Below are 18247 nucleotides of genomic sequence, written 5' to 3'. Positions count from 1 at the left end.
CCCGCTTATCTCACCTTTGGTCGAGAGCTACGCTCACCCGATGATGTCCACCGTGACTTACGAGCAATCATACAAAATGACAATTTCGTGCCACAAGTCACCCCCTACCTCTTGACTATGCAAACCGCTCTCCAAGAAGCCCGAGAGTCACATGAAAAGAACCAGGATCGACGAACTAACCTGAAGAATGAAGGCAGACGAGACAGTGCTTTCAATGTTGGTGAAAAGGTTTTGATAGACAGTCATATTTTATCAAACGCTAGTAAGCAGTTTACCTCAAAGTTTGCTCCGAGACGAGATGGTCCTTACCGTATCCACAAGATAGTGTCACCTACCACTTATATCGTGACACCCATGGATCAACCAGACCAACCTGTTGGAAAATACCATGTCTCTGCATTGACACGATACAAGGAACCGACGAGTGAAGGAATAGTCCCAATGCTGCCAATAAGAAAGAGAGGACGCCCTCCAGGTCGTGACAAGCAACAAGCCGAGACTGAAGCCCGAACTGTGACAGAATCCATGAACCCGAACGAAGACCCAATAGGTGAAACTGGTGATGAAGTTCCCGTATCACCACGATCCGAAGATGATACCAACCAGACACCGCCATCAACCGAAGGACGAGCCCAACGCAAGCCAGTGAAGAAGAAGTGCTTGTGTTGTGCCTAAAATTTAGTGTAGTGTTGTCCCAGTTGCGAGGACGCTTTACGTGGGCCAAAGGGGGAGACTGTAACAACCCATCAGTATATGAACTGAACGTTCCCCCCTTTGACAGTTGACAAATGAGAGACGATGTCATGCGTCAACCAAAAATATAATAAGCAAGTCATGAAACTGTTGTTTTACATATATATAAGTTTTGTTCTTTTACCACCCTAAAAACAGGCTGCTATTGCACCAATTAGCAAATAAAGTTCCGTTCTAAGGTGAAACCTGTGTACTTCTTTCGGTGTATGAATCCACAACAAACTGATGCAAAATCTAGCATTACAACGTTCTATTAATAAAAACCAGTTTGGAGGTTTTGTTTTTAGTGTATTTCAAGCCGTTTCACTAGTTGTTGCAGTTGGCGTGGATTAAATTTAGAAATTATCCAATGGATCTTCATGGTATGAATTTTTGTTTCATAATCATGCTGGTATTAGTTCATTCAGGTATGTATGGAGCTGTTCCAGAGTTTTAATTCTAAGCTGGACATCATCTACTTCATTAATTATGCTTAACAATACCAACTTTAGGAAGTTGTTTGGATTGTTACTCATGCAATGTATCAGCTTCACAACTGGACGAAGATGGATGTAGCGGTATAGGCACTGTAAGAAAGTGTCCAGGAAATAGCGTTTGCCTAGCTGCAACCTATGAAAGTAAGTTAAATGTTTAAAAGATGAGGTTTTTAGTAGGTATGTACATTTATTTTTAGTTAAAACTGGACAACTAAAAACCTACAACAACATGCAGTCTTGCTTTCCCCAAATGGATGGTCAGGAATGTGACAGTTACTTTAAAACCCAGAAAGATCTTCATCGAGGTGTGACCATTATCCCCAGCACGTGTTACACGTGTGCCGGTGATAATTGCAACAAACGACAAGATAAACCCAGTCATGGAAATTCTCTAAAAGTCATTTCTTCATTGCTTTTGTTTTGCATGTCTGGGTTGATATACAGAATATAATAATAATGCCATATAGAATTGATAATTAAATTATTCATTAATTAGGGCGTTTAGTATGTCTTTTCTTTATTCTAGTATTTTACATTTACTTTAAAAAATTGTTATTCACTGTGATTTTTTTTTATTCTACTATATTTAGAAAGATTAGTAATACATTGTCTCAGCTTATTCTTATTTCATTAAAAGAGAGTAACCATTCACCATAGTGAACTGAATTAAGTGTAAAATTACTGAACAAAATATCCTAAGATAACATGCAAAATAGGAGAAAGTTTCTATAAACAACCCTCTTAAATGCCCTTTTTTCGAGATACAAGGTGTTAAATTTGAAAAAATAATATCGTTTTTTGTAAATATTTCCGGAACTCTCAAATTCACTTTGTAGGTATTAACGTTGTTTTACTCATGTATTGGAACTGTCGTTCTGCACTATTAATTGTTTACTGGATTTATGTTTGTTTTAATTAAATAGTTAAAACCGTATTTGTAAAGGGCGCGAAAATCCCAGCATAATTCAAAAATTGGTTGTCAAATCTTTTTAACGGCTGACCCCCACTCTCTCTCCCACTCAACTCAACCGGTATTGTCGGCATTTTTCGTGGATGTGTTTTATGCACGGCGTTCTTCTAATTTGATGTGATTTCATTTGTGTTTTAGTAATTAAATTCCGATTATTCTTACAATTTAGTGTAATCTTTTATTGTGAGCAGTCTACACGAGTTCTATTGGTAAGTTCAGTTTCTTGGTACAAACCGTAGCTTTCTGGATTTGGTTGTTTAATGTTGCTCAAATTTAACAAACCTGGATTCAAACTTTTCCTAAGAATAAATAAGATTACAGACACAACAAATTAAAGAATTTCTCCTTCTTTGCACAGTAAATGTGGATTTATTTTCAGCAGCAAGTTAAACATATCATTATTTGAGGCCTGTAGATGCAAACTTTGCCAAGTCAAAAAATTTAAAAAATGGGGTATTTGGGGCAGTCATTGTACCTATTTTGAGGGTCATTTCGTTTCAAATCACGCCAAATTCAATTTTCTTTTCTTAAGTTAAGTGTGGTTCAGACTGTGTAGAATACAGTTGAAAAAAGTCACAGTCTTAACTTAAAGTATAATAGTACAAATTTACAAATGGCGCAGCAGTCATGCAATTGTGAATTCCCGCAAATTTTAACCAATGACCAATGGCAGCGCGTGGTAGAATACCACGTGCCACGTGCCAATGTGTTTATTGGCCGCATTTATATTCGCGCGCCATTAATGGCAGTGAATTTAGGTGCATTGTGGGAAAATGTCGGCTTTTCACTTAAAAGCTAAAACAAATTACAGCAAACTGAGCAAACAGTAATGATGGGCGTAAGTTTACCGTGATCGGTTATTTACTGGTAAGGTAAAGTAAAATTTAGTGACACTTTTTTTATGCACTCCCTGTATAGTAGCTGCACTGACGGACTGTGAAACTTGCATGAATGAGTTCCTTACAAACATTTTTGCTGTTTTAAAATGGGGGTTACAAATTTTTTGTAACTTTCATCATTTCTGAGTTATTTAGAAAAAACTGGATTGATGCAACCAATTATCAATTCAGTTGAAATTGTGGTTTGAAATTTGAACATCCTGTAATTCAGTTATTTTTGGGAGTTTAGGGTGTTTGAACCACTTAATAGAACCGTTTTGAGCTCTTTTTTCCAGTGGTAAAGAGTAAGAAATTCTGTCTTAAAAATTGCGTACGTACAGGGTGATTGATTCAATTTTGACCACCCCCTTAACTTCCATAATTTTGATTTTAGCAAAAAACGTTAAATACAAAACTAGTAGATATTTAGGTCTACTTTATTGTTAGATAAACAGTTATTATACAGGGTGTCCCAAATTTGAGTAACAAACCAAACTTATGTTTTTTTAAATACAATGACCAACTTTTTATACGTTATTTGAATTTTACGTCAAATTCTAGGCCTAATTGATGTAGAATGTCTGTATCGATATTCAACTGTTTCCACAGCAGCGTCCTTGATTGATTCAATTTTGACCTCCTCCTTAACTTCCTTATTTTTGATTTTAGCAAAAAACGTTAAATATAAAACTAGTAGATATTTATGTCTACTTTATTGTTAGAGAAACAGTTATTATACAGGGTGTCCCAAATTTGAGTAACGAACCAAACTTATGTTTTTTTTAAATACAATGACTAACTTTTTATCTGATATTTGAATTTTACGTCAAATTCTAGGCCTAACTGATGTAAAATGTCTGTATTGATATTCAACTGTTTCCAAAGCAGCATCTGTTACTTTAACCCAAGGATATTAAACAGTACAGGATTGCTCGATCGGCCGATTTTGTTTCCCGGCGGCGAATGAATTCTGACGTCACAGTGGGCCTTCGGGTGCACAATACGCTAAATATTCGCCCGAGATGCTATGTACGAGATCATGTTCGTGAATGATCGACTGCAATCGCGCATCGCGCAAAACAATCGCGCAAACGCGAGAGACCCATGGTGACGTAAAAATCGTCACCGGCCCGAGCCGATACCGGCAAGATTGCGCTTATGGGATTAAGCACTCCTGTACTGTTTACCGTCCTTGACTTTAACCATGTTGACTCGACTATGTGATTAAGGGTTAATTTAGTTACTCAAATTTGGGACACCCTGTATAATAACTGCTTATCTAAGAATAAAGTAGACTTAAATCTTAAATATCTACATCTAAATTAATAAAACAAGTTTTTTTACTAAAATCAAAAATAAGGAAGTTAAGGGGGTGGTCAGAATTCAATCAATCAAGGACGCTGCTGCGGAAACAGTTGAATATCGATATAGACATTTTACATCAATTAGGCCTAGAATTTGACGTAGAATTCGAAAAACGATTAAAAAGTCGGTCATTGCATTTAAAAAAACATAAGTTTGGTTTGTTACTCAAATTTGGGACACCCTGTATATTAACTGTTCATCTAAGAATAAAGTAGACCTAAATAATTACTAGTTTTGTATTTAACGTTTTTTGCTAAAATCAAAATTAAGTAAGTTAAGGGGGTGGTCAAAATTCAATCAATCACCCTGTACCTACAGGGTGACACTATACTTTTCTTTTTTTTTTTTTTTTTTTTTGTCTCCTGTAGTTTTTTGTTTTTGAGTTATTTAACAAAAACTGCTTTGATGCAACATGCAACAAATATTTAAATCAGTTGAAATTTGAACAGGGTTTAAACGACAGTAAAATTCACTTGGAGTAAGAAAATAACTGTTTTAAGCACATTTTTGATATAATCATCGAAAATTTAGATCCGATAACCTGAAAAAACACTATAAAATTTGGTACAGTTAGCGAGAAGTGCGGGGTCAAAGTTTGAACTGTCAGAAACACAATTTGATCTGATCAATCGCCTGTAAAAGACACTTGGAGTGAGAAAATGACAATTTGGTACAGTCATGGAGAAAAGTAATTACTGTAATGCCAGGCAGCAAAAAGAGGATGTTAAAAAATGTCTTCTTAAAACAACATTCTAGAGTTAATATAAAGACAAGACAGAAACAATAATATTTACACCTATTTGCACTATATCAAGACAAGCTTAAATTAAGTGTGGTTCAGACTGTGACAATACAGGTAAAAAAGTCACAGTCTGAACCTCACAACTTGTTTGGGTAAAGTCCATGGCTGCAAATGGGGGTTAATAATTATTAAGCAGCAAAGGTGGTTCAGAACTAATAAAGTTTTGCATTTGCATTATTTAACAATACTTACTTAGGTTTTTACAATAAAGGAATATTTTTTTTACTGTACTTTGTGGAATATCCTTTCTTATACTATACATAACTTATCACAAAAATACTGTAAACTGATTGCTAATGTATGTATTTTGTTTCTATTGTTGAGCAGGAACTTCATGGTTATATGAAGTTGACGTTTTAAAGACCTACCACCCAACTCATCATAATGCACATTAAACAGGTAGTTAAATTTATTCCATTCATGCTGGCCATTAGTAAGCAAATATATTTCAGATTATCATTGAAGGATTTAAAAGTTATCGCGAACGGACTGTTGTGGGGCCTTTCGACACACGCCACAATGCAGTTGTGGGACGAAATGGCTCGGGCAAGAGTAACTTTTTTAATGGTGAGTGATTCAACCGCTGAAATGGTACTTAATACTGATTTTTTTTGTACTGTTATAGCCATACAGTTTGTGTTAAGCGATGAGTACTCTCATCTTAACGCTCAACAAAGGCAGAACCTGCTTCATGAAGGATTTGGACCCAAAATGATTAAGGCTTATGTAGAAATTATATTAGACAATTCTGATGATCGTATATTTGTAAGTACTTGAATTTTGTTAATTAATCCGGCTCATTTTTTTGTGTTAAATTATTTTGACATTGGGAGTCTATACTGAGGTATCCACTAATATATAATATGCTATTTCAGGGTTCTTATTATGTTAAATATCTTGATAACCATTGTGGATAGATATTGGACATGATACATGAAACTTAAAATTCCAAAATGTAATAAAAAATAGGTGCTTGCATTTGAAAATCTTAAGTTCATGATCGTAACTTATTTTTGGGCCACCTTGTAGGTATACATAAAATTATATTCAAAAGAAACGCAGTCGTTGACGTGTCCGAATGTTTTTCGAAAAAATTAACAGTTTAATTTAAAATGTAGATATTTATTAGTTAAGTGACTGTAATTTAATACTTTTCTTTTTTTGGACACGTTCTTGTCCCACTTTGATTGTCTCTAGCTACCCTGTATGGTCTTATTGGTGATGGAGTTGCTTTAAAAATTATGTAACTTTTAATTTCACTTTTTTGCACGCACTTCTTTCACACCCTGTATAAGGCAGTTAGTGTGCATAGCTAATAAATCAAGCCCAATGACAATCCCAACCGCATTAAAAATGGCGTTTCAAGATAAGAGGTACTCTCTCTCTCTGGTGATCAGTTTGGAGAACAGTTTCGGGCATTCCAGCTGTCATTTCTCCGTTTGTTTACGTCAATGAGTAAAAAGAACAAGTATCAGGAGGTAACAATAATACAAATTATAACCCGTTTGTGCATTAAGCGAGGGGGACGGAAGTTGATTGCGCATTCGCCTACTGCGCAGTTGAATTGACGCAGTCATTGAAAGTTTGGAGTTTCAAACCCGCAAAAATTTGTTGTTTGTATTTGTTGTAGTATAGTGTTAGTTTGTTTGTTTGTGGTTCTTTAACAGTTGAGTTTTGCAAATTTAAATTAAGTTGTACAGTGGACAAGATTAAATTTAGATCTGATAGTGCCAACCGGAAGTTGACGGCCGCCATATTACTCCCCCCGCCTCCCCCTTATTTCTGTCCCCCTCTTTGATTGCTATTGCTCCTTCCTGCTATGTTTACATTTTTTTTATTCATTGGTTTACGTTGATTTTGGTTAGGAATTTAGCACTGGTTTCATAAATATGAAGTGACAGTGTCATATTATTTATAATGTTAGGTTAGGAACGGGTTGCCCGATTCTAGTTCAACTGGCGCTGCATTCTTAACTTGAAACGCCAATACCTATTGTTTTATTTGCAGATCAAGAATAGAGAGGGAGAGAAAGAAATCTCCTTGCGACGCGAAATCGGGGCGAAAACAGACCAGTACTTCATAAATAAGAAAAAGAGTTCCCGAAACGAAATTGTGAATTTGCTGGAACAAGCTGGATTTTCCTGCGATAACCCTTACTACATTGTAAAACAGGGCAAAGTACCAGATTTTCCACTTTTTTATCACACGCACTAAATCTATTTGTATGTTTAGATCATGCAACTAGCTACCGCGCCAGATACTTATCGTCTAAAATTGTTAAGAGAAGTGGCCGGAATCAAGATGTACGACGAGCGCAAGTTCAAATCCATGGAATTGTTAAAGGACAGTGAAGAAAAAATTGTAAAAATCAGGGAATCTTACAGGACAAAGGAGGAACAATTATCGAGGTTAGAAAAAGAGAAAGAGAAACTGAAACAGTATCAGTTGGATGACCAAATTCGACGCGCTCTCGAGTACGTTATTCAGAAGACGCTAAAGGCGGAGAACAAAAAGAAATTAATTGATGTAAGTAGAACTATATCTTTTTATTAAGTCATGTAATTTTGTTAAGGGTCTCAGAACTGAGAGCTTTTGTTCTTAAGAACAATTTAAAAACTGTCTTTCAGTATTTTTAGAAAACCGGTTTTAATATCCCAACTTACAACCACGTTTTTCAATTCTGTACAATGTTACTAGACGGTTGTTTATTTCATAATATTAGTTCTCCACGTCTTTGGCGTATTAAGTCTAAAAAATATAGTGAGAGGAATGCGAGATTCTAGTAGAAAAATGCGAAAAAAAAATGATTTTTGTTCCATTTTAAGATTGAGCAGGCAAATTGTGGAAAAAGTATCGTCTAGACTAGGCTTAACCAGAAATTGAAAATGAGTTTCCTAAAAACATTACATTATTGACTAAATAAAACTTATAGTTGTCTCTAATCTCTAATGTGTTACTGTAATTTCGAAACATTACCAAGTATTTTGTTTTTACATTTTTGTAAATTTAATTACAGAAATAAAAAAGTTACAAAACCGTTTTCATGTTATTTTGAAATCATTTATATAATTTCAGTTGAAATGCCAAAGAGACCAGTCAGGTTCAGAGCAACAAAAACTGGCAGAAAAATTGAATGTCGCCCAAGAAACCATTAAAACCTTAACCAAGAAAATCAAAGAAATAAACAAGGAACTGAGGTTTCTGAAAGAGGAACGGGACATTCTTAGCATTGACTATCAACATCTGATCAAGCAAAAAACCAAATTGGATTTTGACATCAAAGACTTGTCCGAAGAGCTACAAGGCGATAAGAAATCGAAAGAACAGGCCGAAAACGAGCTGGCCCGACTAACAGAAAAAATCAAAAAAAAAGAAGCAGAACTAGAAAAGATTAAGCCGTTGTACGAAGAGATGAAAGCACGCGAAGAAGAGTGCTCCAGAGAACTAGCTTTAAAAGAGCAGAAAAGGAACGAACTATATGCCAAACATGGACGTGGAAGTCAGTTCAAATCAAAAGAAGATCGGGACAGGTTTTATTTTTACTGATTTCAAACAGGGCGGAGCTAACGCAATTTTGCAGGTGGATTAAGAACGAGCTCGAGTCGCTCAACAAACAAATAAAGAACAAGAAGGATTATAAGGATGAACTGGAAGGTGATTTAAAGACGAGAGACGCTCAGAAAATTGAAGATATGATGAAGAAAATGGAGGAGCAGGGTCAGCAACTGGAACGGCAGAAGGATTACATTGACGATTACAACAAACACTGTGACGAACTGAAAAAGAGCAAGGACCAACATCAAGCAACTAAAAAGTAAGTTTATGTTTGGAATTTTACAGACATTTAGAAAAATCAAGGTTCTGAACCTTTTAAATTGTGATTATTTTCAATGTGTTTTCACTTACCCATTCTGCACAGTCTGAACCACTAGTCCACTAAAATGCAATGTTCTACAGCATGTAGAATGTCATTTATGTCCAATTTGTCGTTAGCGAACACAATTTTTCACCACAAGCTTCTATTAAATGTCCTAAACTTTCTAAGAATATTCTAAAATTACTACAAGCTTCTATTAAGTGTCCAAAACCTTCCAAGAATATTCTGAAATTGTAAGAAGCTCCTATATGTGTTAAACTTTCCAAGAATATTTTAAAATTAGCCAGAAATTCTATAAGTGGTCTGAACTTTCCAAGAATATTCTAAAATTGCCCGAAGCCTCTAGAAGTGTCCTAAACATTCCCGAAATATTCTAAAATTTTCAGAAAACTCATTTAAATGTCTTAAACTTTCTGCAAATATTTTAAAATTGTCGAAACTTACCAAGATTGTACTAGAACTGCCAGAAGCCTTCATAAGTGACCTGATTTTTTACCTGCTGCTCCTGCATAGTCTAACACTCCACAAAAAATGAGAATTCTAGGTGGTTTATAATGTGACTTATGTTGATTTTGCTGTTGGGGACATTGGTAATAGAAATTTCTAATTAGAGACATACAAAGAAATGTTACGTTTTGCGACAACTGTTACTAAATTACTCACGCTAAAACTGTTTTAGCGAGTTGTGGCGTAAAGAAAGCACCGTCCAAATAAATCTTTCTTCATTGAAATCGGATTTGAGGAAAACAGATGAGCAACTGAAATTTTTGGTAGGCAAAGCCATTTGGGACGGTCTGGATAGCCTGAGGAAAGTGTTAGACACTTTTTTAGGTTCGTTTTACTTCATTTTTGGTGCCTTTAAACTGTACGGTAATTTTCAGCTCGAGGTGGCAAAGATGCCGAAATAGTTAAAGGGTGTTACGGCTCGGTGATCGAAAATTTTGAATGCGAAAAAAATATGTACATTGCCGTTGACGTTACTGCCGGCAATAGGTTGTTTTATCAAGTGGTTGAAAATGACCAGGTCGCTACAATGATTTTGAAAGAATTGAATAGGCAAAAATTGCCCGGTGTGGTCAATTTTATGGCTTTGAATCGGTTGGATGTCCACGAACAGCATTATCCTCCTAGTCCGGTAAGTTTTATTGGATTAATTTTACTATAATATATAAATTGATATTAATTTGAAAACTTTGGCGCCGTGCAAAGATCACCTTATTTTTGGCCAAGGAATTAGTGATTAAGCGTTGCACAGTCATTGCAGAGACACCCTGTATAGTATATTAAAAAATAAAATAGTATTTTAACTCAATTAATGTAGGATGCAGTTCCCATGGTGTCAAAACTAACCTACGATCAAAAATACGATAAGATCTTCAAGTATTTGTTCGGAAAAATTTTAGTATGCAGAAATTGGGAAGTGGCCACTGAGACGGCTAGGAATTTCCGTCTAGACTGCGTCACTTTGGACGGTAGGATTGCACCATCACTATCAACCATTTAACAGTTAAAAAACCAAAAATTTTAGGCGATCAAGTATCATCCAAAGGTGCCTTAACAGGCGGCTTTTTCAACCCGTCTAGGTCTCGATTACAGACGCAGAAAAACCGCACCGAAACCATTTCGCAGATTCAACAATGCGAAAGAGAGCTACAATCATTAGAAAAGCAACTTGCTCAAACCGAAGCAAACAGCAATGCTATCGTAACCGATCTGCAAAAAATTGAGATTAAAAACAATAAAGCTAAAGACATTTACGACAACGTGAAAGGTGGTTAAATCACATTTCTTCCAAACATTGTGTAATCATCGTGGTTTTTCAGTTGGGTTGCGCTTAATGCAAGAGGAACTATCCAACATTGAAAAACTCCAAGTATCTAAAGAGCGATCGTTGTCGCAATGCAAGTTGAGCCTGGAATCCATGCAAACAACGAAGGAAAGTTTGGAGTCGGAACTGCACCAAGACTTGTCTTCGTCTCTGTCAGAGGCTGATCAGCAACAAGTGGATTCGCTGAATGACGACATTCAAAAGCTGCAAAAGGAAAACAAGGACGCGTCTAATGCTAGGATGAAGTTCGAAACCGAAAAAAATAAATTGGACAACTTGCTGAGTAATAATTTAATTCGAAGACGAAATTATTTGTGGAACAACTTACAGGTATGTGTTTATGGTTTGTAACGCTCTTTTAATTGTCTTTTTTATTACTATATATTTATGTTTTTCATTCTTTGACAACTGACTGCTAATTGACACGATTTTTTTGTGTGATTTTCTGGCTATAAATTCACAATTGTAGGTTGGTAATAAGGTTTAGTTGAAAAGGAACAACCGTCCTGGAAATTTGTTTTTGCATGAATAACCACCTTATGCAATTTTGTTGTAAAGCATAAATTGCTTTATAGCTTGATGGTTTTTAAGGTTTAATTTTAGAGCTCTATAGTAGAGTAATGCAGTCTAAGGCCATTTATACTTCGATGGTCAAAATTGATGAGAATTTTAGTATAGAAAGTTTGGTTGATTTACGTTCTATAGCTTGATGGTTTTCAAGGCTTTATTTTAGAGCTCCATGGGAGAGTAACGTAGTCTTGTTTATACCTCAATGGTTTAATTAAGCAAGACTAGGGTAGTGGAAAAAGATTTTTAGAGTAACATTTTGTGAACCCCTGCTGGTGTCAAACATTTTGTCAGTGTCACTGGAAATAGGTTAGACGCACTGAGCATTTTGGGTAAAAATTGAGGAACATTTTTAATAACACTGATTTCACTACGTAACAAAATTTGGGTAGTGTTTTTTGGGAGGTTTCGAAAAAATTGGTATAAGCTCAGGAAAATCGATTTTTTTCAGTTTTTAACAAAATTTTGCTTAAATTTAACCGGGGGAAGAAATTTTCCATGTTTTTGTCACGATGAAGTTGTAGGGTGGTCAGGAGACCTCAAAGGAAGCCAACTAAAAATTTTGATTGGGTTCCCTAACTTATAACCTATCAAATTAGGTCAATTTTTTACGAATTTTAAGCATTATTTCTAGATTGTTTAAAGATGACCTAAAATTTTTATTTTCTGACCCGACCTGGTCATACGGGCGTAGAAAAATCTGTATTAGACAGAAAAAAATTGTCCGATACCAAAAGTCTTGGCTAGAATATCAAAAACTATCGTAAATTTAACTAAAAACATGCAGATTTACCAATTTTGCAACAAAATTTGATGTTGCCTATTTTCAATAACTATTATTTTATATCAATATATAAGAAATAAAAAATAAAGAAATTGGCTCATAAAACCACTAATATCACATTTTCAGGCAATATGTTAGGTTGCCGCAGTTAAAAATATTACCAAAAGTCCTTCTTCTTTGTTTTTTTACTTTTTATTTATTCTTTTCTTGATAAAAACTAATCGTTTTTAAATATAAGTAACACCGAATTTTGTTATTGCAAAAGTCGCATAATCATTAAAAATCGTAAACTATAAGTTATATAAAGACCCACTTAACGCAATGTTTTAAATATTCCAATAGGAAATTTCTGAGGAGGACCGTATTCGGAAATTAAACAACTGCAAAACCAAAGTGGAGGAAATCGATCAAAAAATCGAAAAAGTTAACAAGGAACTCAGCATCATCGAAACCAAACTGAAAGAGATGGAAAATGACTTGAAACACGAACAATCCGTGCTGGAAAAATGCAACCGAAACAAAAAAGAGTGTCAGGAGCAAATTAATGAAAAGTCAAAAAATTTAGAGAAGTACGCCTTGAAGCAGTACTTACTCGAAGAGGAAATCGAGAAGAGCGCGGAAAAAATCAAGCAAATGGGCGCATTGCCACCGCAAGATTTATACCATAAATACATTAAAATGCCCATCAATGTGCTTTTTAAACAACTTGATGAAATTAACGCAGAGTTGAAGAAGTTGATTCCCATTAACATGAAAGCTGTGGACCAGTTTGTGAGTTTGTCCGACGAGATGGATAAACTTAAAAAGTCGTTGGAAAAAGTAGAGAAGGGGTAAGTGTTCTACTGATTCTAGTACACTTTTGGGTAGCAGAAAGTTTATAGGAAAGAGGGGATAGCACGTTTGATTGATGTATTGGACCATCGGAAAGTCGAAGCGATTCACACGACTTTCAAACAAGTTTGCAAATATTTTACCGAGGTCTACAAAAAGTTAGAGCCAAATTGGAATGCTAAGTTGGTTCTATATACCATTGAGAGTGACGAAGGTCGTGATATCACTCCGCAAGATACGAACGTGGACGTGTTTACCGGTAAGTTTATAAGAGTAATCACCAGGATTAATTTTGTATACAGTATGTTCTAAATGCCAGTTTCGTACAAAAAACTTAAAATGTCAAACTTCTTCCAAGTCTTTGGCTTAGTCACTTGAGAGAAATGTATTCACTGTGTTATCGTGAGTTTGACGTTTTCTAACTGCATTCGTTTTGTAAGTTGCGGGCTATTGAACTCTCTTTCTTACACGCAATTATTTAAGGGACGCAAATTGGATACAAATTTGATCTACTTATTAAGTAGTCTACGTTATTAAGAAGTTTGACAAAAGTAAGTACTTAGGGCAAATTTCAAAAGTAACCGATAATTTTACCGGTTAGTTGCACCGGTGGACGAATAGAAATTCCGGTTAAACCTAATTTAATAATTTTTTTACGGTAATTAAACATTTTGGTTCCTTTGACTGTCATCGATATATCATCTGTCAATATCAGCCTGATTCAAAATTCCAAAATTTAAAATGTATTGACCGGATTCATAAGAACAAATCGATTATCAATCGAAAAATCGGATTTTGAATCCGATGAGCAAAAGGACGTTTAAGAATTGCTTTTTCGATCAGTAATCGATGTATTTCAGTGCATTCATAAGAAAATTTGCTAATCGATATGTTCTTACGAATGCGGCCATTGTGACTCCGTGAATATTGTTGGTTTTCTGATAATTTTAGTGTTTGGACATTGTTGTTCAGTTCAATACAATAATTAGTAAATTCAGTAACAATGATTTTTTATTAATATTTATTTCTACATTTAAATTCATACTTGCATAACTCACATCAGTGTTAGTAACAGTTTCAATTAAACACCATCTTCTTTTAAAAATATCTAATATTTTTTTTGGTGGATTTATAAATGCTTTCCAACTTCCTGTGCTGTGTTGATTTAATAAAGTACTTACATTTTCTTCAGTGTCTTCTATGTATTTCATTTGTTAAAACCTAACATCAACTTATACTTTTTTTAAATCAAGTGAGTATGTACAGGGTGGGCAAATAAGCGAGGTAAGCGGCTGTACCTCCGAAACTAATGATCGTAGAGAGTTACGGTAAAAAAATTTATAGGATAAGTAGGCAAGGGAAAATGCTGGAAATTATTTTCAAGTTTCCAAGATGGCTACCAGAGGGCGTTTGCGCCATCTTGAATTACATAAAGTTACGTTTCTTGTGATTTTCCCCAATGAATGTAACAAAAAAGTATTTGCGTTTTAATGTTAACTTAAAGTCGAACATTTTTTGAAAAAAACATTTTTCTCTATCTTTCGAAATAAAGTGGTGGGGGGTATTTGATTGTTGTTTTAAATAAATGCCTGTAACTTCGAAACGTCTTTAATACATTTGGATAAATTTGGTATCATTGAAAAGAGCATTTCTTGGGCTTTTAGGTTTCTTCTGATAATGACAGTTGTGACCTAAACGGCCGCCGATAGAGGGCGTTATTTGATATTATAACCAAAATAATGGATTTTCTCAAAAAATTTAAATGCAATGATATGACTTTTTGTAGACTAGAACATAGACAAATGACTAACGAATAAGCCTGCGCAAACCGCATCTTAATATTTTTTTTTTCTTTTTTTTTTCTTTTTTTTTTCTTTTTTTGTCATTTGTCTATTTTCTAGTCTACAAAAAGTCATATCATTGCATTTAAATTTTTTGAGAAAATCCATTATTTTGGTTATAATATCAAATAACGCCCTCTATCGGCGGCCGTTTAGGTCACAACTGTCATTATCAGAAGAAACCTAAAAGCCCAAGAAATGCTCTTTTCAATGATACCAAATTTATCCAAATGTATTAAAGACGTTTCGAAGTTACAGGCATTTATTTAAAACAACATTCAAATACCCCCCACCACTTTATTTCGAAAGATAGAGAAAAATGTTTTTTTCAAAAAATGTTCGACTTTAAGTTGACATTAAAACGCAAATACTTTTTTGTTACATTCATTGGGGAAAATCACAAGAAACGTAACTTTATGTAATTCAAGATGGCGCAAACGCCCTCTGGTAGCCATCTTGGAAACTTGAAAATAATTTCCAGCATTTTCCCTTGCCTACTTATCCTATAAATTTTTTTACCGTAACTCTCTACGATCATTAGTTTCGGAGGTATAGCCGCTTACCTCGCTTATTTGCCCACCCTGTACATACTATAGATGTTTTGCAGGACAATATTATTTCCATTCCTTAAAAACCCATTTTGATCAAACAGGAACCGAAATTATTAATTATTTAAATGTTAAATTAGGGATGACGGCAAATGTCATATCCACCGAAAAACCGGGAGTGAACCCCGGTGATTCCGGTTTACTACCGATAGAATACCGCTTATTCTACCGATCAATTTAGAAACGCTCCATTTCTGGTACTCAATGATAATTGAAAGGAATTGGTAGATTAGCGGTTTAACCGGTGAGTTTTGGAATTCGCCCTTACAACTAAAAACTTATTACTTATTGACGTGTACTTTTTACTTTAATATATGTTTTTAGAGGAATGCTTGCTCTATGAGGATCTTTTAACATATCGTATAATAAGATAGATAAGCATATCTCATAACATATGTTAAGTGGAAAGTAAAACCATAAAGTATAACATTTGTCATAATTTTATACCTCTGAAATATTGCATCCACGATGTCAGAGCAAAATCGAACAACTCTTCTTAAAATAGCCATTTTTGTGGATAAATCTCAAAAATTATTAAAAAACACATTTGAAAAGACACTGAAAATACATACAATTAAATGTGAGGGCTTGGGTAATAACATTTCAGCAGTCTACAAAAATGGCAATTGCGCGCTTGTTACTAAACCCAACAACCGTCAAAGCCGTTGGAACTTTCAAACTTGTTACGTCATTATAGTGTTTGGTTTCATTTTTTCTAGGTATGGGAGTACGTATCACGTTCATCAAAGAAGGCGTCGAAGTCGAAATAAAAGAGATAAACCAATTATCGGCCGGTCAAAAGACGATGGTGGCGCTGGCGCTAATATTCGCAATTCAAAAATGCAATCTCGTCCCTTTCTACTTATTCGACGAAATCGATTGCGCTTTGGACAAGGAACGTCGTGAAACGTTGGCCAACGTGATCCACGAGTTGTCGTCCAGCGCACAGTTTATTATCACCACGTTTCGTCCTGAGTTGCTCGTGCATGCGCACAAGTGTTTCGCGGTCAAGTTCCAAAATATGGCGAGTCACTTTGAGTCCGTGACTCGGGAGTTTGCCAGAGAATTCGTCGAGCTTGATCCCACTCACGGTTAAAATTTTCTTGTTGATCAACTACTGGATACAACTTTCCTATTTATTTATTTATTTAGCGTATGGCAAATGTTTTTGTTTTTTTTTGTATTGATAATTATAAAATTATTACTTTTGTTAAGGAAAAAAAATATGTTGAGAACTGTTAAACAGTTTTTCCAGGTAGATATTACCATTAATATTCTATAACCAAACCAAAGCTTTAATCAAATAAACTTAATTGTTCTTATTAACTGTTGAATTTTTTTTATAGTAACATACTAAATTTAGATCTCCATCTCAAATGGGAGGCCAGGAAGATACGAAATTTGACATTTGATCAAAAGCTATTTCGTTAGAATCCACCGCCGGAGGAAGTCATTTCTTTCTCAATAGCAAATGTGGTGTCACTATCAATGTTGAATTTAAAATTTGAATATTCCGAATACTCCGAATTGCACATTGCTAAGATTGTGTGTGATATTATGGAAAAGCCGGACTGCCTTGTGCCACATTGTGAACCAAGCTCAACTTCTAGCAAGTTTCCTGATCCCGAAAGAAACCCCAACTTATGACTTGGAAAGATGATGTTGGAAATGACATAGTTTTTCAACTCTGCACTGGTATGGAAATATTTATCAAGTATTTTTAAGTTGGGTTGGGTTAGTTTTGATCTTTTGATCGCAATTATCTCGTAAACAAAGTTTCAAATCAGAATTTTCATCATCATTTTTGAAAAATACTCAATGACCAATAAGGTGGACAACTGAAAACCATCTTCCTGTATGTACGCCACTGGAGAATTTTTACAAACGTCATTAACTTCACATAATGATTATTAATTTTAAAGAGCTTGTTTCAAATTTGATCAAAACTGCTCCAATGGTTATGACAAAAATTCGTTTTTTTAAACTAATTTGAAGGACTGTATTTTTCAGCAAAATGACATAATGCATGTCAACTTAAAAGTGGACCACTCGGTACAATATCATTCACGGTACTATCTGTAATCACTGCAGAAATACCAAAGATAAAACCTTCAAGGCATGGGCGTACTAAAAGTAAATTTATTATTCGTCATAAAAAAATATCAAATCAAAAAAGTTCTTTTTAGGTTCAACCAACATTTTCTTGTAGAATGAATCCAACTCATACAGAAATTTTCTGAAAGAGCGCATGGTTCCAGGAAATAACCTTACTCAACCAAAGAGCAAGAGCGTTGGTGGTTATTAAAACGGCTGCGCGTAACCCTCTTGAAAAACTTATTCAAGAAGGACGCCACGAATTGCTCCAGCTCCAGTGGCACACATGACGTCGCTCGTGGCGTCGCGACGCTCATTCACAAGATCCCGGAGAAGCGTGCGTTTCGGTTCCACAGGTGTTTACGTGAGTTTATTCTTGACTTTTTTTTTGTGTTATCGTACGATTCGTCTGTACGACCTGTTTTTTTTTACAATAATTGTGTGTGTATGGTTGGTGATGTAGTGTCTCAAATACCGTTAAAAATTTGTAGTAAAACCGTTCTTGTGTGGTAAGTAACTTAAGTCATTGTAAAAAACACAAAAGAAGGTATAATTTAATTCTGACTGTTTCCG

At 35.0% G+C, this 18247-nt stretch overlaps 3 protein-coding genes across 3 annotated transcripts in view; all 3 read left to right on the top strand.

Moving 5' to 3' along the window:
- The first annotated feature begins 952 nt into the window (after positions 1-952).
- On the top strand, positions 953-1848 carry LOC145733522 (uncharacterized). Its single transcript, XM_081986383.1, has 3 exons — positions 953-1160; positions 1245-1370; positions 1427-1848. The coding sequence occupies exons 1-3, from the start codon at positions 1103-1105 to the stop codon at positions 1678-1680; spliced, it is 438 nt and encodes a 145-aa protein (XP_081842509.1). The 5' UTR covers positions 953-1102; the 3' UTR covers positions 1681-1848.
- Positions 1849-5593: 3745 nt separating this feature from the next.
- LOC145733644 (structural maintenance of chromosomes protein 3-like) lies at positions 5594-16906 on the top strand. Its single transcript, XM_081986563.1, has 15 exons — positions 5594-5643; positions 5697-5811; positions 5870-6009; positions 7252-7422; positions 7477-7770; positions 8320-8774; positions 8825-9058; positions 9801-9952; positions 10003-10256; positions 10443-10593; positions 10650-10892; positions 10945-11279; positions 12643-13130; positions 13182-13390; positions 16300-16906. Exons 1-15 carry the CDS (start codon positions 5629-5631, stop codon positions 16674-16676), a joined length of 3633 nt encoding a protein of 1210 aa, XP_081842689.1. The 5' UTR covers positions 5594-5628; the 3' UTR covers positions 16677-16906.
- A 692-nt stretch (positions 16907-17598) lies between these two features.
- The window catches only part of 5-HT2B (5-hydroxytryptamine receptor 2B), a 66448-nt gene continuing 65799 nt past the window's right edge, over positions 17599-18247 (top strand). Inside the window, exons 1-2 of the mRNA XM_081986142.1 lie at positions 17599-17713; positions 17767-18183. The gene's annotated coding sequence lies outside the window, so the exon portion shown is untranslated. The remainder of the gene's footprint in view (positions 17714-17766; positions 18184-18247) is intronic.

The sequence above is a fragment of the Ips typographus genome, linkage group LG9, assembly GCF_016097725.1.
Source record: "Ips typographus isolate SLU linkage group LG9, UJ_Ityp_2.0, whole genome shotgun sequence".
Classification (NCBI taxonomy): Eukaryota; Metazoa; Arthropoda; class Insecta; order Coleoptera; family Curculionidae; genus Ips; species Ips typographus.
This window is presented reverse-complemented; position numbering and strand designations above follow the sequence as displayed.

What these genes read in the sequence shown, in the direction of transcription:
- LOC145733522 (XM_081986383.1), top strand. Translation starts at nt 1,103, where the DNA reads ATGGATCTTCATGGTATGAATTTTTGTTTCATAATCATGCTGGTATTA. An exon ending in GCTGGTATTAGTTCATTCAG is followed by an intron (nt 1,161 to 1,244) that starts GTATGTATGGAG and finishes TACCAACTTTAG; the next exon opens with GAAGTTGTTTGGATTGTTAC. An exon ending in CCTAGCTGCAACCTATGAAA is followed by an intron (nt 1,371 to 1,426) that starts GTAAGTTAAATG and finishes ATTTATTTTTAG; the next exon opens with TTAAAACTGGACAACTAAAA.
- LOC145733644 (XM_081986563.1), top strand. An exon ending in AGTGTTAGACACTTTTTTAG is followed by an intron (nt 9,953 to 10,002) that starts GTTCGTTTTACT and finishes GGTAATTTTCAG; the next exon opens with CTCGAGGTGGCAAAGATGCC. An exon ending in ATTTGTGGAACAACTTACAG is followed by an intron (nt 11,280 to 12,642) that starts GTATGTGTTTAT and finishes ATATTCCAATAG; the next exon opens with GAAATTTCTGAGGAGGACCG.